The sequence below is a fragment of the Caretta caretta genome, chromosome 1, assembly GCF_965140235.1.
Source record: "Caretta caretta isolate rCarCar2 chromosome 1, rCarCar1.hap1, whole genome shotgun sequence".
Taxonomy (NCBI): domain Eukaryota; kingdom Metazoa; phylum Chordata; order Testudines; family Cheloniidae; genus Caretta; species Caretta caretta.
The window spans coordinates 123,864,301-123,880,713 of NC_134206.1; the positions used below are offsets into that span (position 1 = coordinate 123,864,301).

At 45.3% G+C, this 16,413-nt stretch overlaps 1 protein-coding gene across 5 annotated transcripts in view; it reads right to left on the reverse strand.

The window, feature by feature from the left end:
- Positions 1-16,413, reverse strand: part of CYFIP1 (cytoplasmic FMR1 interacting protein 1) — a 133,031-nt gene that overhangs the window by 46,285 nt on the left and 70,333 nt on the right. For all 5 annotated transcript variants that reach the window (XM_048858992.2, XM_048858983.2, XM_048859007.2 and 2 more), the window contains one exon: positions 15,887-16,086. In XM_048858992.2, coding sequence (XP_048714949.1) covers positions 15,887-16,086 — 200 coding nt within the window. The remainder of the gene's footprint in view (positions 1-15,886; positions 16,087-16,413) is intronic.

Here is a 16,413-nt window from a genome sequence, read left to right on the forward strand (position 1 = left end):
TGAAGGGCACCCTGTATACACTGCCAACTGTTCAGTTTTGTAGGCTCAGGATCATTCTGGATGTCCTGGGGTTTTTTGCACCTCAGAGGTAGCAATCCTATGTGAAGAACAGGGAAGCCACTGAGCAATTAACAGTACCCAATCAAAACTTGTGAGGCCAAAGTTAAAAGAAAAAAAAAGAAGAAGAAAAATGTAACAAGCTAAGAAAATCAAGAGGAAAAAGTAGTATTTAAGTATATTATAGGCAAAAGGAAAACCAGTGGAAATAGTGTCCACAAGGAGCTATTTGGCACAGTAGTTTGTGAAATTTAGAGTGAGTAAGGCCCAACATCTGTACATACTTGCTTAAAAGCAATCCTTACTCCGGTAAGAAATCTATGGTTGGGCTCTCAGTAGAATTTTGCACAAGAGGAATTGTTTTCATGACCAAGGGTTTGCAGAATTTGATTTTTGATATTTGCTGCACGTTTACCTTTTATTTAAGTTTTGCAAGATTTTGATTTTAGTATGCTACTGCCATTTTATTAATTTCTACTCTGCGATAACAATCCTGCAAATAGAAACGCACATGTGTAACATGTAGCATGAGGAAAGAGACAAGTGTGTGTGTTTGCAGCACAAGTGGCTTAAATTTTTGAAGTTAGCAAAGGGGATTTTGAATTAACTAGGCAAATGGCACACAAACCTTTAAATATGTGGGGAAAGAAATACTGGCCATACGAACAATTGAATGGTTGGATAGTTGGCACATTCCATCCCGTAACATTTAGAAACAGAATAATGTGAAAAGAAATAATTTTTAGCCAAAATTTGGTTCTAGCCACAATTCAGGCATACAATAAAGATATTTATTATCCAGCTAAAGATAAAAACATCCATGCTGATCATTAACTGTAACATTTCACCCAAATACTTGAAGACTGGGAATGTTCAAGGATGAAAGACGTTTTGCATAATAGCAACGTGCATGCAAACTGTAGAATACAGAAAACCAGCATCAGTGTGCAATGATCTCCTTTATGCTTAGGAGTTTTATTTTTGTGTAACTTGAGGTCTCTTAGTGGATCTTACATCATCATGGGTTTTTCTGTATTTTATAAAACTGCACAAAAATAAGCAAACTAAGAGTTTCAGTTGTTTGTTAAGATGTATTTTCATGTCTTTCCAAGCTATCTGCATTTGTTAAAATTCAGTACCTGCTTGCATTTATGACAGGTTTCAGAGTAACAGCCGTGTTAGTCTGTATTAGCAAAAAGAAAAGGAGTACTTGTGGCACCTTAGAGACTAACCAATTTATTTGAGCATGAGCTTTCGTGAGCTACAGCTCACTTCATCGGATGCATACTGTATGCATACTGTATTTCCACAGTATGCATCCGATGAAGTGAGCTGTAGCTCACAAAAGCTCATGCTCAAATAAATTGGTTAGTCTCTAAGATGCCACAAGTACTCCTTTTCTGCTTGCATTTAGCTGCTTCTGAGGAAGAAAAGGTCACTTAGGTATATTGCAGTTGATACAATAAATCTATGATTTTATATAAAATCGCTTTTCATTTGGATTTCCTGGATTTATTAGCTTCTCCATTCTCTTGTATAATTGAAATGCACTTATTTAGGAACTTCCTCTTGAGATTATTTGTTCTTTACAGAGATTTTTCATTAATGGAGTTTATCAGGGATGTTGTAAACACTTGACGGGATCACTCAAAGTAATCCTAGACATATGACATTGCTTGAGATTACTCTTTTCTCCCCCCCCCCCCGTTCCCTTTAAACTGACACTAATTTTCATGCCCAGTGAAAACTTAAACAAATGAAAGAAAGGACAGGAGTAACACCTATACCATGTCACTAAAGATAAAATGGATTTGCAGTGAATGGACGTACTGTGCAAGATTTATTGGGCTATCAACAATTTCCTTGAGAATCTTAAATTACTTTTCACAAAACAGTCAAGGTCTATTCAACTGTAAATGGACTTCAGAAGTCATAGTGAATAACTAAAGATGGCCCAGAGCTGCAAAGTTGTACCCGTTTGCATGTTGAGCCATGGTTTTTACTCGGACCCATCTCTATTATTATTTTTAAGTGTTAGGGATATAAGTAATTACAGTGACTTCAGGTGACTGGGGAAAGAAGAGAGCCATTCAGACTTTCATTGTACTTGGAGCAGAGCACAGAGAGGGTAGGGCAGCACTTGCCTTAGAATTCAGTCCTAGCAGAAATTCACATGAACCACAGCCATTGACAGTGAGCTAACATGCATCTTTGTTCAGGCTGTTCATTAGATACAGTCCTAAAGTTCTCTCACACTCAGCCCACTTGTTCAACTTCTCCCTTTCAGAAAAGTTAGCAAGGTGCTGCGGTGAAAAGTCTGGAGCCAGGAACTTGTGTTGTATATGATCTCAAGATGTGGGGGGAAATTCTACTGGATCATCCTTGTTAATCTTTGTTACCTTCTGGCCAAGGAAGCTTTGAAGAGACCAGAGGGTAACAAAGATGAACAGGTCTTCAGTATCCTTGACTGATTCATATTATCGATTCCGAGACTGTGCATTACAACTTCCATCCTTCAATCCCAAGGACTGCACGGAATGCTTTAGAACATAGTGTGACGGGCCAAGGCCAGATGGCTATAGAAAAGTAGCAGGAGATAGATATATTAGCTCCAGGCTAAACAAATCCCTGGTACCAGGATATGTGAAATGGCAGCTGCTCCAGGTCAATTAAGACACCTGGGGCCAATTAAGAACTTTCCAGAAGGCAAGGAGAATGCTAGGTTGATTGGGACACCTGAAGCCAATCAGGGGCTGGCTGAAACTAGTTAAAAGCCTCCCAGTTAGTCAGGTGGGTGTGCATGTCAGGAGCTGTCGGAGGAACTGAGTAGTACACACCATATCAGGCACAAGGAAGGAGGCCCTGAGGTAAGGTGAAGTGGAGCTTGAGGAAGTGAGGGCTGCGGTGGGGGGGGAAGTAACCCAGGGAATTGTACATGTCATGTTTCTAAAAGGTCAGCTACCATAGCTGATACTAATAGGGTCCCTGGGCTGGAGCCCGGAGTAGAGGGTGAGCCCGGGCTCCCCCTCAACCTTTGCCCCCTGATGTATCACTGAGACTGGAAGACAACAGAGACTGTGCAAGGAAGGATAACTTCTCCTCACCTCCCTCGCTGGCTTATGATGAAAATGGCTCAGTAGACTGTGCCCCTTGTCCCTAGAGAGAGAAGGGTTATGTGGAGGGTCTGAGCCTCTGAGGCTAGCGAAATCCGCCAGGAAACACGGGACCCACGGAGGCAAGGACAGAGCTTTGTCACAACTGGTATCAGCAGTGGGATTTCGTTCATAGTGTGGCAGAAGAAAGAGGTTTTTTTTAAAAAAAAAAGTGCACTGGGGTTTGGGATTTTTTTTGGTTTGGTTTGGTTTGTTTGTTTGCTTCGTACCACAATGGAGGAGGTGGTAAGAGCTCTGGTACAAGCCACAGCAGCCCAGCAGGAGGCCACCTGGGTTCAGGCAATGGCATAACAGGAGTCTATGAGGCTACAGCAGGAAACCAATTAATTATTGATGAGCCAGGCGACCAAGATCATGCCCTCTTGAGAGAGGTGGTGGACCAGCTGAAGATCCTCACCACCCAGGCCCGGGGGTCCGACGGGATGCAAACCCTGAGGGCCACTGGTTGTCTGCCAAAGATGACGTCAGGAGATGACGTAGAGGCCTATCTCCTATCATTCGAAAGGACTGCTCAGCATGAGGCGTGGCCCGAGGAGCAGTGGGCCAGCATTCTCGCCCCTTTTTTGTGTGGAGAGGCCCAGAAGGCCTACTTTGACTTGCCTGCCACGGATGCCACTGACTATACCTGTCTGAAGGCAGAGATCCTAGCACGATCAGGGGTAACGGAAGCGGTAAGGGCCCAGAGGTTCCATGAGTGGAAATACCAGGAGAACAATCCCCCGAGGTCCCAGCTATTCGACCTCATACACCTCGTGCAGAAGTGGTTACAGCCCGAGGTGTGCAGACCGGAGGAAATTTTGGAGACCCTGGTCATAGACCATTACATGCGGGGACTGCTGCCAGATCTCCGCAAATGGGTAGGCCAGAACAATCCGTCCACGTACAACGAGATGATCACACTGGTAGAAAGATGGATGACAGCCAGGGAACTGACCCGACTACCCAAGGAAGGCCTCTTTCGAAGCAAGCACCTGACCCCAACCCTGGAAGGTTGGGCAGCCAAACCCCCGGGGAGTCCTAGGTGGAAGAAGGGGGGGGATGGACGAAAACCAGCGGGGACCCCAGAAGGAAGGGAGTGGCCTGAGGGGGGGGGGAACCCCAGGACTAAACCCCCTAGTCCCCAGGATAGGGGAGTGATTAAAAGCAATTATAGATGTTATGCATGTGGGGACTGGGGACACATAGCAGCACAGTGTCCCAGCACCGAGGAGCCTATGCAATGTAACTTGGGGGATTGGGAGGTCCCATGCTCCCTTATCCACCTCGCGGGGGTCGCATTAGCCCCTCATAATTACACCAGGCCAGTGAGGATAAATCGAGCAGAGACTACAGCGCTTGTGGACTCTGGGAGTGCTATCCCCCTCATATCCGGTAAGCTGGTAAAAAGTATTCAGCTGCTACAAGCCCAACGCGTAGCAATGACATGCGTGCACAGGGCCATAAGCCATTACCCCACCATCCCAGTGGAGACAGAGGTTCAGGGAAACCCCATTGAGGTGACCGTGGGCGTAGTTCCTAAACTCCCATATCCTGTAGTCATTGGGAGGGACTATCCAGGGTTTGATAATTTACTCCCCCCAGAGAGGCTGGAGGGAGGTGGGGACCCTGAGGACAGCGACTCCTCACCGGGGGAATGTCGACCCCTGATGTTCGCTGAGATTTCTCAGGATCTGTTCTCAGCCCCCCAAAAGACCAGGAAGACAAAAAAAGAGAGGAAGGCCGTGAAGGCCTTGGGAACCCGGATCCTGACCCAGGGCCAGAAGACCTCCCTAGTAGGCAGATGGACGCGAGCAGCCAACAGAGAAACTTCCACCACAGAAGGTGAGCCAGAGGCTGCCCCCAGCCATGACGGCGGCGAGCTGTTGGAAGAAGCAGAAGCCGGACCCTGGGAGCTTGGGCAGGTTAGTCCTCGGAGAGAGACTTTTGGGTGGGACCAGGCGGAGGACCTCAGATATGATAATGCCAGGAAAGAGGTGTTAGAGATCGATGGGATACCCGTGGATGGGAAGGTCCGGGGTCCCGGACCTTACTTGATAGTGAAGAAAGATCTCCTGTACCGCGTGGTGCAAATGCAGGAGCAAGAGATACAACAACTTCTGGTGCCACGAAAACATCAAGAAGCCATACTGAGTCTCGCCCACAGTCACCTGTTTGGAGGACACCTGGGGTAGAGAAAACCCAGGCACGGATCCTGCAGAGGTTCTTCTGGCCAGGAGTACATGAAGATGTCCGGCGATACTGCACCTCTTGTCCGGAGTGTTAGTTACATAGCACTCGCCCACACTTGTGGGCTCCTTTGATACCTCTTCCAATAATAGATGTTCCTTTCGAACGGATAGCCATGGATCTGCTAGGGCCCCTAGAGAAGACAGTTCGGGGCCACCAACATGTGCTTGTTGTACTGGACTATGCAACCCGGTACCCAGAAGCTGTTCCCCTAGGCAACACAGCTTCCAAGACAATAGCTAAGGAGCTAGTACAGATCTTTGCCCGGGTTGGGCTACCCAAGGAGATACTGACTGATCAAGGGACACCTTTCATGTCCAAGCTGATGAAAGATCTCTGTTCATTGCTCCATGTACAAGCCCTACGGACCTCTGTTTACCACCCGCAAACAGATGGCCTTGTGGAAAGGTTCAATAGGACCCTCAAGGCCATGATCAGGAAAGTGGTGAGCCAGGATGGGAAAGATTGGGATACCCTATTGCCTTACCTCATGTTCGCCATCCGGGAGGTTCCACAAGCCTCCACGGGTTTCTCTCCATTCGAACTACTATATGGGCGCCACCCTCGGGGCATACTGGATATAGCCAGAGAAGCCTGGGAAGAGGAGCCAAATCCCAGAAGGAACATAGTTGAGCATGTATTGCAGATGAGAGATCGGATAGCCCAAGTTACACCCATTGTACGGGAACACTTGGAGAGAGCACAGGAGACCCAACGAACCCATTATAACCACCAAGCGAAGCTTCGACGGTTCCAACCAGGAGATCGGGTGATAGTACTGGTGCCCACAGCAGAAAGTAAATTGTTGGCCCAGTGGCAGGGACCCTAAGAAGTAATTGAAGCCATGGGAGAGGTGAACTATAAGGTGCGACAGCCAGGCCGCCGGAAATTGGAGCAAATTTACCACATCAATCTTCTAAAATCTTGGCACGATCAAGAGGCATGCTTAATCATGCAGGAGACCCTTCCCCAGGAGGATAACTTACACGAGCAAGTAAGGAGATCATCCGACTTGACGCCGATCCAAAAGATCAAGGCAGCCGACATGATTAATCGCAACAGAGATGTGTTCTCTACAAAACCAGGGTGGACGACTGAGACCTATCACCATATCCGCACGATCCCCGGAGCCAAGGTAACATTGAGACCCTACCGAATCCCAGCAGCCAAAAAAGAGAAGAAATCAAGGCCGAAGTAAAGAAAATGTTAGAATTAGGGGTTATTGAAGAATCTTACAGTCAGTGGTCTAGTCCAATTGTTTTAGTGCCTAAACCTGACGGTACCATGAGATTCTGTAATGACTTTCGCCGACTGAATGAAATATCCCAGTTTGATGCACACCCCACACCACACATCGACAAACTGGTTGACCGACTGGATAGTGCCCGATTCTTGATTACACTGGATCTGACAAAAGGGTACTGGCAGATTCCTCTGAACCAAAGAAGCTAAAGAAAAGACAGCATTCTCCACCCCGGATGGGCTATTCCAGTACACCATCCTCCCTTTTGGGCTACATGGGGCCCCAGCCACATTCCAGCACCTCATGGATAAGCTGCTGCACCCCCATACTAGTTATGCAGCTGCATACCTAGATGATGTCATCATCCATACGCCAGACTGGGGAACCCACCTGGAGAAAGTTGAGGCAGTACTGCACACCTTAAGGCGGGCTGGCCTCACTGCTAATCCCGCTAAATGCGCCATAGGGCTAGCAGAGGCTATGTACCTAGGATATATTGTGAGAAGGGGCATAGTGAAGCCCCAAACGAATAAGCTAGAGGCAATTCAAAACTGGCCCCGGCCGACCCGAAAGAAGCAGGTCCGTGCGTTCCTAGGCATGGTAGGTTACTACCAACATTTTATTCCCCACTTCGCCACTAGGGCAAGTCCCCTAATGGACCTGGTGAAGGCCCGAGGTCCAGACATGGTAAAGTGGGGGCATTTACAGACCTTTGGACGGCCCTCTGTAATGACCCCGTACTCATAGCCCCGGACTTTAACAGGGAATTTATTTTACAAACAGACACTTCCGAGGTGGGGGTGGGGGCAGTTCTGTCACAAATGGTGGGAGAAGAGGAACATCCGATCCTCTACCAAAGCAGAAAGCTTCTCCCAAGAGAACAGAAATACGCAGTAGTCGAGAGAGAATGCCTGGCTGTCAAATGGGCTATGGAGACACTGCGTTATTACTTCTTAGGCCGTTAATTTAGTCTTGTGACGGACCATGCACCCCTCCAGTGGATGCAGCGGAATAAGGAAAAGAATGCAAGGGTCACCAGGTGGTTCTTATCCCTCCAACCATTCCAGTTCCGCATATGGCACAGGGCTGGCTGCCACCATGGCAACGCTGATGGTCTGTCACGAGCATACTGCCTGGCATCCCAAGTTGCCCAATTCTATGGTGTTGAGCGAGGGGGGGGGGGAAATATGTGAAGGGGCAAGGCCAGATGGCTATAGAAAAGTAGTGGGAGATAGATATATTAGCTCCAGGCTAAACAAATCCCCGGTACCAGGATAAGTGAAATGGCAGCTGCTCCAGGTCAATTAAGACACCTGGGGCCAATTAAGAACTTTTCAGAAGGCAGGGAGAATGGCTTCAGGTGTCCCAATCAACAGAGCAATCAGGGGCTGGCTGAAACTAGTTAAAAGCCTCCCAGGTGGGTGCGCATGTCAGGAGCTGTGGGAGGAAGTTGCACTGTTGGAGAGACTGAGTAGTACACACCATATGAGGAAGTGAGGGCTGCGGTGGGGGGAAGCAGCCCAGGGAATTGTACATGCCATGTTTCTAAAAGGTCAGCTACCATAGCTGATACTAATAGGGTCCCTGGGCTGGAGCCCGGAGTAGAGGGTGAGCCCGAGCTCCCCCCCAACCTTTGCCCCCTGATGTATCACTGAGACTGGGAGACAACAGACTGTGCAAGGAAGGATAACTTCTCCTCACCTCTCTCACTGGCTTATGATGAAAATGGCTCAGTAGACTGTGACCCTTGTCTCTAGAGAGAGAAGGGTTACGTGGAGGGTCATAGTGAGCCTCTGAGGCTAGCGAAATCCGCCAGGAAACACGGGACCCACGGAGGCAAGGACAGAGCTTAGTCACAGTTCCAACATCATCTGTAATTCTTAAATATAAAGAAAAATCTTCTTTAAAAAATTCCTTGCAAGTGTTATGTTCTCAGTTTTCTATTCAAATAGAAATGCTGATATTTGAATGGTTTGATACAAGAGGTGGAAGAATGAGGCCTTTAAGACTGGCAATAATTTGGACAGATTCTCTTCCCCTCACTTCCTCTGATAAAGAGGAAAAGTTAATTTGGTGAATAACTGCTTTGTACTGCTCTATATATGTTTTGGCATGCTCCAAAATAACAAGTTCTTGTTAGATTTAATCTGTGTTGATGACTGTCCAGAAATGTATCCATTTTCATCAGTACAGTTCTAAGCAATCAAAACAAAGTTGATTACAGAGATCAAAAACCCGTTGGTTGGTTTACCAGTGCTTCTGAAATAATGACTGATAAAATACAACACTGGACTGGAAATAACCATTTCACTTTCAAATAATCTCTTACCAATGAGAGACCAAGGTGAGGGAGTTTGCAACAGTCAACTCACAGGACAACAGGCACCACCTAAACTGATACCAATTTAAATAAAAACACACTATAGAAAAAAAATATCGATTAACCAGTGGTCAATTACAGCTCTTTGAGGGTTGTACTGAACTGAAGGCTATACGCTAAGGTTATGTCTACCCTATGGAGCCTATGCTAGCAAAGATATATTGACATAGCCCTCTAGCGTAGATCTAGTCTGGAGGGGTTTTTGTCAGAATGGGAATACTGTTTCCCCGAACAATGGTAGCTATGTGGACAGAAGCCCTCTCATGTCGACTTAGCTGAATCTATGCCGGGATTTTACTAACATAGCTATGTCCATGTTCTTTTCACGCCTCTGACCACTGCAGCTATACCAATGTAACTTTTAACTGTAGACCAATCCTTAGACAGTCAAGTATACAGTCACTGCAAAAATCTGTCAGGTCCCAGTCCGACCAGTGAGATTGCCTGAACATAAGGATCAGGGCCTTAGTCTGTTCCTGTAAGTTAGCATACCAAAGCTAAAGAATCATGCTTTGAATGCAATATTTAAAGTGAAAAAAGTTATGTGCATTTTATTTTTAGACCTACATGAAACCTAGATTTTGTTCCCTGTAGGGGTATACTGATCGTTTCAGGTCAAGCGGTCAAGACACTAGCCTAGGACTTGGAAGACCTGGGTTCATTTCTCTGCTCCACCACAAACGTCCGTGTGACCTTGGGCAAGTCGCTTAACCTCTGTGCTTCACTATAAAATGGGAATAACAGCACTTCCCTACCTCCCAGTGGGGTTACAAGGATACATTCATTAAAGACTGTGAAGCACTTTGAGATCTACTGATGAAAAGTGCCATATAAAATAGGTGTTGTTACTACTATATAATTAGAATTGGGCTGAACACAGAGCAACTCAAAACAGGACCCATCTGAAGTCAAATACAAAGCTGGAGAGTGGATGGAACAATAAACAATAGGCACAAGTAGCACGATTTAAATAACCAATCACTGCAGGATATATTAGTAACTGAACCCTGCAACAGCTGACCTCAAATCTCAGCAAACATGTCAATTAAATAGGAGCTTTTCTATTAAACTGTGTTCACTTGTGCCGCTGTACACAGTGAGGGCAGCACAGCAAACAGCATGCCAACTTTTGACTAAACAGATGCAGTGGTATTGCCATACTGAACCCCCTAATCAATCTTTTTATAGTAAAAACATTTTAGCAATTTAGTTTGTTTTGAAAATATTTGGGTTTTATTAAACATTTGATTTTTTTTTAAAATAAACTCCAGAAAGGACAAAGAACTTACTCCACATGTCCTTCATTTACACTGCTAACTTCGCTGATTAAGATAGTAAAGGGGAAGATACAAATATCATTACATAAACAAAGTTTATTGACATTGGCACAATAGTAGTTTCAAAGTATAAATGACAGACAGCCTCCCTGGGGCTAAGGGCGTGTGTTAAACCTTCTAGAGAATTTCTCCTTCCACCGAACTGCAGAAGTCTGATGCCAGGAATGAGGGCAGGAAAAGAACAGCAGCGGAAGGGACTAACATTAGCAGAGAAGAAGTGGCCCGTATCTAATGGAGGGAACCTCTTAGCCTTCCTCTCCTCTTCTGATGTTGGGCCAGCATGAAAGAGGAGATTAAGTAGCCGATACGATGTACCTCATAGATAGGGCCCTACCAATTACTCAGTGAAAACTGACGTCCCCGTGTTCCTAGGAGCACTCCAGCAAAGGAGGATCCTAGCTCCAGCTGGGCTGGGGATGGACAAGTCCTGTCCCTCCCCTGCACAACCTCTCTGGTGGTGGTGGTGCGGGTGGGAAGACCAGACCCACCTCCGGGTGTCTCCTCCTGCTGCAGGACGCTCCTAGCTCCAGCTGGGCTGGGGAGGGACAGGACTTACTCTCTTCAAGCAGGGCTGCTCTTGGGTATCTCCTCTGGCTGCACCTAGCTCTGCACCCCTCCTCCCCACTCGCTTCCTGTCCCCCTCCCTTTGCAGCTGCCTGGGGAGGGGACATTGTACAGGAAACTTCCCCCTCTACCTGGTGCAACTATAAGCATATTTTAATAAAAATAAAAAGAAAGTTGAGGCACTTGACAGAATTTTTTGACTGACACTTTATAGCAGCAAATCACACTCACGGCTGAACTCACTGATTGGTAGATATGGACATTGGGGAGGTTTTGTAGTGTAGTGATCTCAATTGACTGCCTACCAGAAGACACGTGCAATTACTGTAAGATGAGTGTCCAAAGTAAACAAAAAACCTCAAAAATTATTACTGCAGCGGATCGTGCGAAAGAATTTGGAAGCCAAATTCTACATGCCAATGGTGACAAACTATTTTGTACAAGCTGCAGTGTTTCATTGGATCACACACGTCACGCAATGGTTCAGCAGACACCCCCCTGCAGCTCCCATTGTCCGCGACTCCTGGTGATCCGGGTGGAGGCAGTGCACAGACCTGCTTGGCTACGTCTCTGCCTAGCGCTGAGCAAGGGGGATGTCGCCACTCCCGGGGAGTCCCCCAGGTAAGCATCGCCCAGAGCCTGCCTCACCCCATCCCATGCCCCAACCCCCTGCCCCTTCCCACAACCCTGCTGCTGCTGGGGGGAAAGGCGGGAGACGCACAGCCAGGTAGGAAGCCTGCTGGCCCCCCAGCCCTCCACCCCCAGAAGGGGTCCTGGGCTGTGCACCACCACCCATGCCCCCCACAGCACCAGTGGGGGTCCCAGGCTGTGCACCGCCATCCATCCCCAGCACCTGCAGCGCCCCTGGGCAGCCCCCTCCCCCTCCAAGTTTTAGTCAGGGGTATATAGTAAAAGTCATGGACAGGTCATGGGCCGTGAATTTTTGTTTACTGCCTGTGACTTTTACTGCCTGTGACTTTTTCTAAAAATATCCGTGACTAAAATGTAGCCTTCATCATAGTCAGTCCCGTTTCTCTTGCACTCTAATATAGGTAAATTAAAAATCCCCTGGATCTCATGACTAACTTGAACAACAGGACTAGTGGAGTTGAGATGTTGCCACACGTTTCAAAGCCTACATTTCCACCAATAACCAAGGCTGCAGCCTCTGCTTGGACTTGCATGTACGGGAGGTTAACAAACTCATGTGACTAAAATTCTGAAAACCAGCAGCTGCAATTAGTAAATCTCTAAATCTTTTAATAGCAGTCCATCCTATTGTTTAATCTCAGTGCATTATCAAATGTAAAATAATTACAGATAGTCAGGTACTTCAACGTGCAGTTTGCTGAAATACTTCTACAGAAACAACTTAAACTTTTGTGCCCTCGAGACTGAAGCCTTTGTAAATGCCTGAAAACCTTTAACAAATACAGTAATTTAAAAAAAAAATTATCCAGTGTTCTGAGGGAATGGGGGAAGAGCTCCAAGACATGCTACGCACAAATTAATTTTATTGTTAAGCATTTACATTAAAGAATAACTAAAGATTAAATAGAGAGAGACTAGTTCATCTGAAAAAAATTACACGTACTACACCTGCCCTCAGACCCCCCTGCCTCACTAATTTTTGTAGTTTTACAATTACTTTTTTAAAAAATAAATGTTTTTCTTTCCTCTGACATTTGTGTGTAGCCTTCACACAGGAAATAGTCTATGGAAGGGGAAGAATGAAACTGCCTACGCACACAGTGCTGTCAAATACACATAATAAATTGAAAACTTAATCATTGGGCTTACTTGTAATAATTTGTGTGACTAAAGTGTGACAAATTGATAATATACCATTATATTCCAGTTTGTACTTTGCACTTTAATGGCAGTCATGTCTGTATGTGTACGAACATGTTAAGAACTACAAGATACCACAGAGTCCTGGGAGAAAAAAATTAACTGGATCAATTCTGTGTACGTGCACACAATTCAAAAAAGCACATAACTATGTGATCACACATGCTTAAAGCTTTCTGCATATATCAGAGCAATTCTGTGCACAATAATGAAATCAATCAAGCTGGATGACTAGGACAGATGTTATCTAAGATCTCCCTCACTTTATCATCTTTCAAATTAATTATCCTGCTAGGCTGGAGTTCAGCCTAACCCGATTTGTGTACACACTTTTATATAAATAAGCAGCCGTACCACAGAACCCAATTAGATTTCCTCAGTGATTCCACATCAACTTCCTAAACATTTTTAGTGGAGTATAGCACATGCAGCCTCCGAGCTGATGACTGAACACAGACTAAATACATTTAATAGATGTTTAATTTCTTTCATTGGTGAAGCTTTCAGAATATAGGAAAGTCAAAGTTGGACTATACAGTGTTTTTCCAGGTAACTATATTCCAGTTATTCCTAAAATACCTCATCATATTGAACGAGTCTGGGGCTGAATTTGAGAATTTTGACAAGAATTCATCATATGCAATTATTCATAAGAAATACAGCCAGGTATTCTCCATAGGAAGACTCAAGCACTAAAAACTGTTTAGTTAATGCCTCCAGAACAAAAAGGACCTTGTTCCTTTCTGCACAGCCAGAAACTTTGACCCAAAATACAAGTATTCTTGAAAGGGAAGACAGAGGAAGCTCTCTGGGGAGAGTGGGAGGTGAAATCATGCTGTTCTACTTCTCCCCACTGCCGAGTAACTCAATATCATTTCACAGTCAGGAGGTTTCTCATTGTATTTTACTCCTGAAGGTAACTGTACTCTAACCACGAACTGAAAAGAAATTAAATGCCACGCAAGTCAAAAAAAAAACAAACCCACCAAACTCTTCTCCCTTTAGAGTGTCCTCAACTAATCAAGCATTCTGTATTTTATATTCTGCCCTAACATCTCTACCATTCTGTATCTTGAAAAGCAGGAATGGAAGACATGGAACAAATCTGCCATGGCAGCAGGAAATTACAGTATATATTTGTGAACATGTCAGCTATATAAAGCAAGAGAAGCCCTGGATCAGAATACACAGGTATGCAAAAATGCCACTAACCTCTCACGGGGGGGGAAAACAAAAAGATTGAAGGATATGAATTATGGCTTACTTGCAAAATCCACTCAATTTTAACAGCTGGGAATTCTGCATTGCTATATTAATAACCTTTGTGATTTAAAAAAAGTGCATTTACACTTGAATCCATTGTACTGTGGTCAACTTTGAAAAGGCACTTGCCCTCAATGACAAAAGAGGGGGTCAGTAATACAATCAATAGGAACAGTGTAACCAGAACTGCCAAGGTGCAGAAGAGAGTGACGACACATGTACAAAGATACTTGGCTACACACAACCACTGAACTCTGTCTCAAACCAGTAATTCATCCTCTTTTCTTTGCATTATCATAGAATCAAGGGATATAATTTTGCTTCCATTACTTATTGCTGTAAAATGTTTTACTACATGATTTTGTTTATGAAAATTTCCTCCTAACATGTATCTTGAACTATTTTCAGATATTCTTTATTTTACAGCATACTGCAGATAGATCATTAAAATTTCACAGAATTTGGCAGCTCAGGTTAAGTTTGGCTTTTCTCCTATTGTGGACACATACTAGCACTGTCAAATGTATGAATGGATAAGTAGTGTGAATCACTTTTCTTTCTTACACATGTACATTTGTATGCTACACGAACTATTCTGAACATTTAAAAACAGAGGAATAACATGAGGACGACAGAGACAGGATTCACCAACATTTGTTATGAAAGATATTATGGCACAGATAAGCTGTTACAATCTTCATTTGTATATAATTCTTCCTCTGACTATAAATAATCATAAAAGTTCAAGTTTTGTACAAACTACCGTATATACTCGTTCATAAGCCGAATTTTTTTTAGTAAAAAAGGGAAGCATCAGAGAAGGGGGTCGGCTTATGAAGGGGTATAGGGTATAGAGAGGGAGAGGTGGGACACAGCCTATCCCCGCAACAGAGGGAGCAAGGAGAGCCAGCAGAGCCAGAAGGGACGAGGCGGGGCCAGAGTCTCTGCTTCTGGCCACGCTGCTGTCCCCCCAGTCTCCGAAGCAGCTGCAGCTCCGGGGCTGGCAGGCTGCAGCCGCGCCGCTTGGCCCCACCCCCCAGAGCAGGCTGTGGCAATGCCGCCCGGCCCGCCGGAACATGCTGGGGCCGCGCAGCCCGGTATGGCCCGCCAGAGCAGGCTGCATCCACACTGTCCCGCCTGCCGGAGCAGCTCCAGCCAGGCCAGAGACATCCTCCCCTGGCCCTCTCCTGATAAGGTGGGAAGGAATGGGATGGGGAGATTGTGGGGGTCCCGGGCTAGGGGTGGGGTCATGGTCACAGGGGTTACTCCCCTGACCCCCAGCTTCTCCCCCCGCAAAAAAATGTCCCCACCAGTTGCTGTCCCAGCCTGTCAGGGTAAGCAGCTGGCACGCCAGGATACTTTGTTTACTTAGTTTTACCTCTGTGCCTGTGGACGCTCGAGGTAAACAAACCATCTCGGCCCACCAATGGCTTACCCTGATGGCCCGGGAGCCAAAGTTTGCTGACTCCTGAATTATAGGGTCAGCTTATGAATGGGTCATAAAAATTTTCCATTTTTACTTATCCATCTTGTGGGAGTCAGCTTATAAACAAACCGGCTTATGATCGAGTATATAAGGTAATTTAAAAAAAGGGAAACCAATTTACCCATTGGGAGTCAATTAGTTGATTTTTTTTAAATAAGAAATTGTATTTTTAAAAATACTGCCAAAATATGGACAGTTGGCAGCCCTCACTTACACCAGGTAAACAGAATCAACTGTACATTTCATCCTGCTGATACAACAAACCTCGCATGCAAAGACAATTATTCAAAAGGCTGCCATGCTAACCTGTTAGTGGACCCATTGTAGCAATAGTTTGGAAGGAAATCATAGTTGAGCTCCCAGAAGACATGAAGAGTGATTCTTCCATAGGGAGCCGACACATTGTGATTGGCTTCTCTGAACATGGCATCAAAGCTGTCCAAGGTCATGTATCTGCTCAGTAGCTTGTGTGTCATTTTATTTATCTCTACCAAGCCATCGAGCTCCTGGGAACATTTAAAACAAGAAGGGTGGGTGGGGGGAAGAAACATGAGGAGAATTATCAAATTTCCTTATAAGCTGTACTATGGTGCTCATTACTATAGCATCTGAGTAATTCACAAACATTAATCCAGCTTCAGAAACCCCAGTGAGGAGAAGGGGTGATATTTTTCCCATCAGTAAAATGGGGATCTGAGGAACAGAGAGATGAAGGTAATAAATTTATATTAACTTTGGGTGCCCCAGTTGAGACACCCAGGACTTGATTTTTCAGAGCACTTAGCATTATGTATAGCACTTTATATATTCAGACACCGCTCCCAATGACTTCA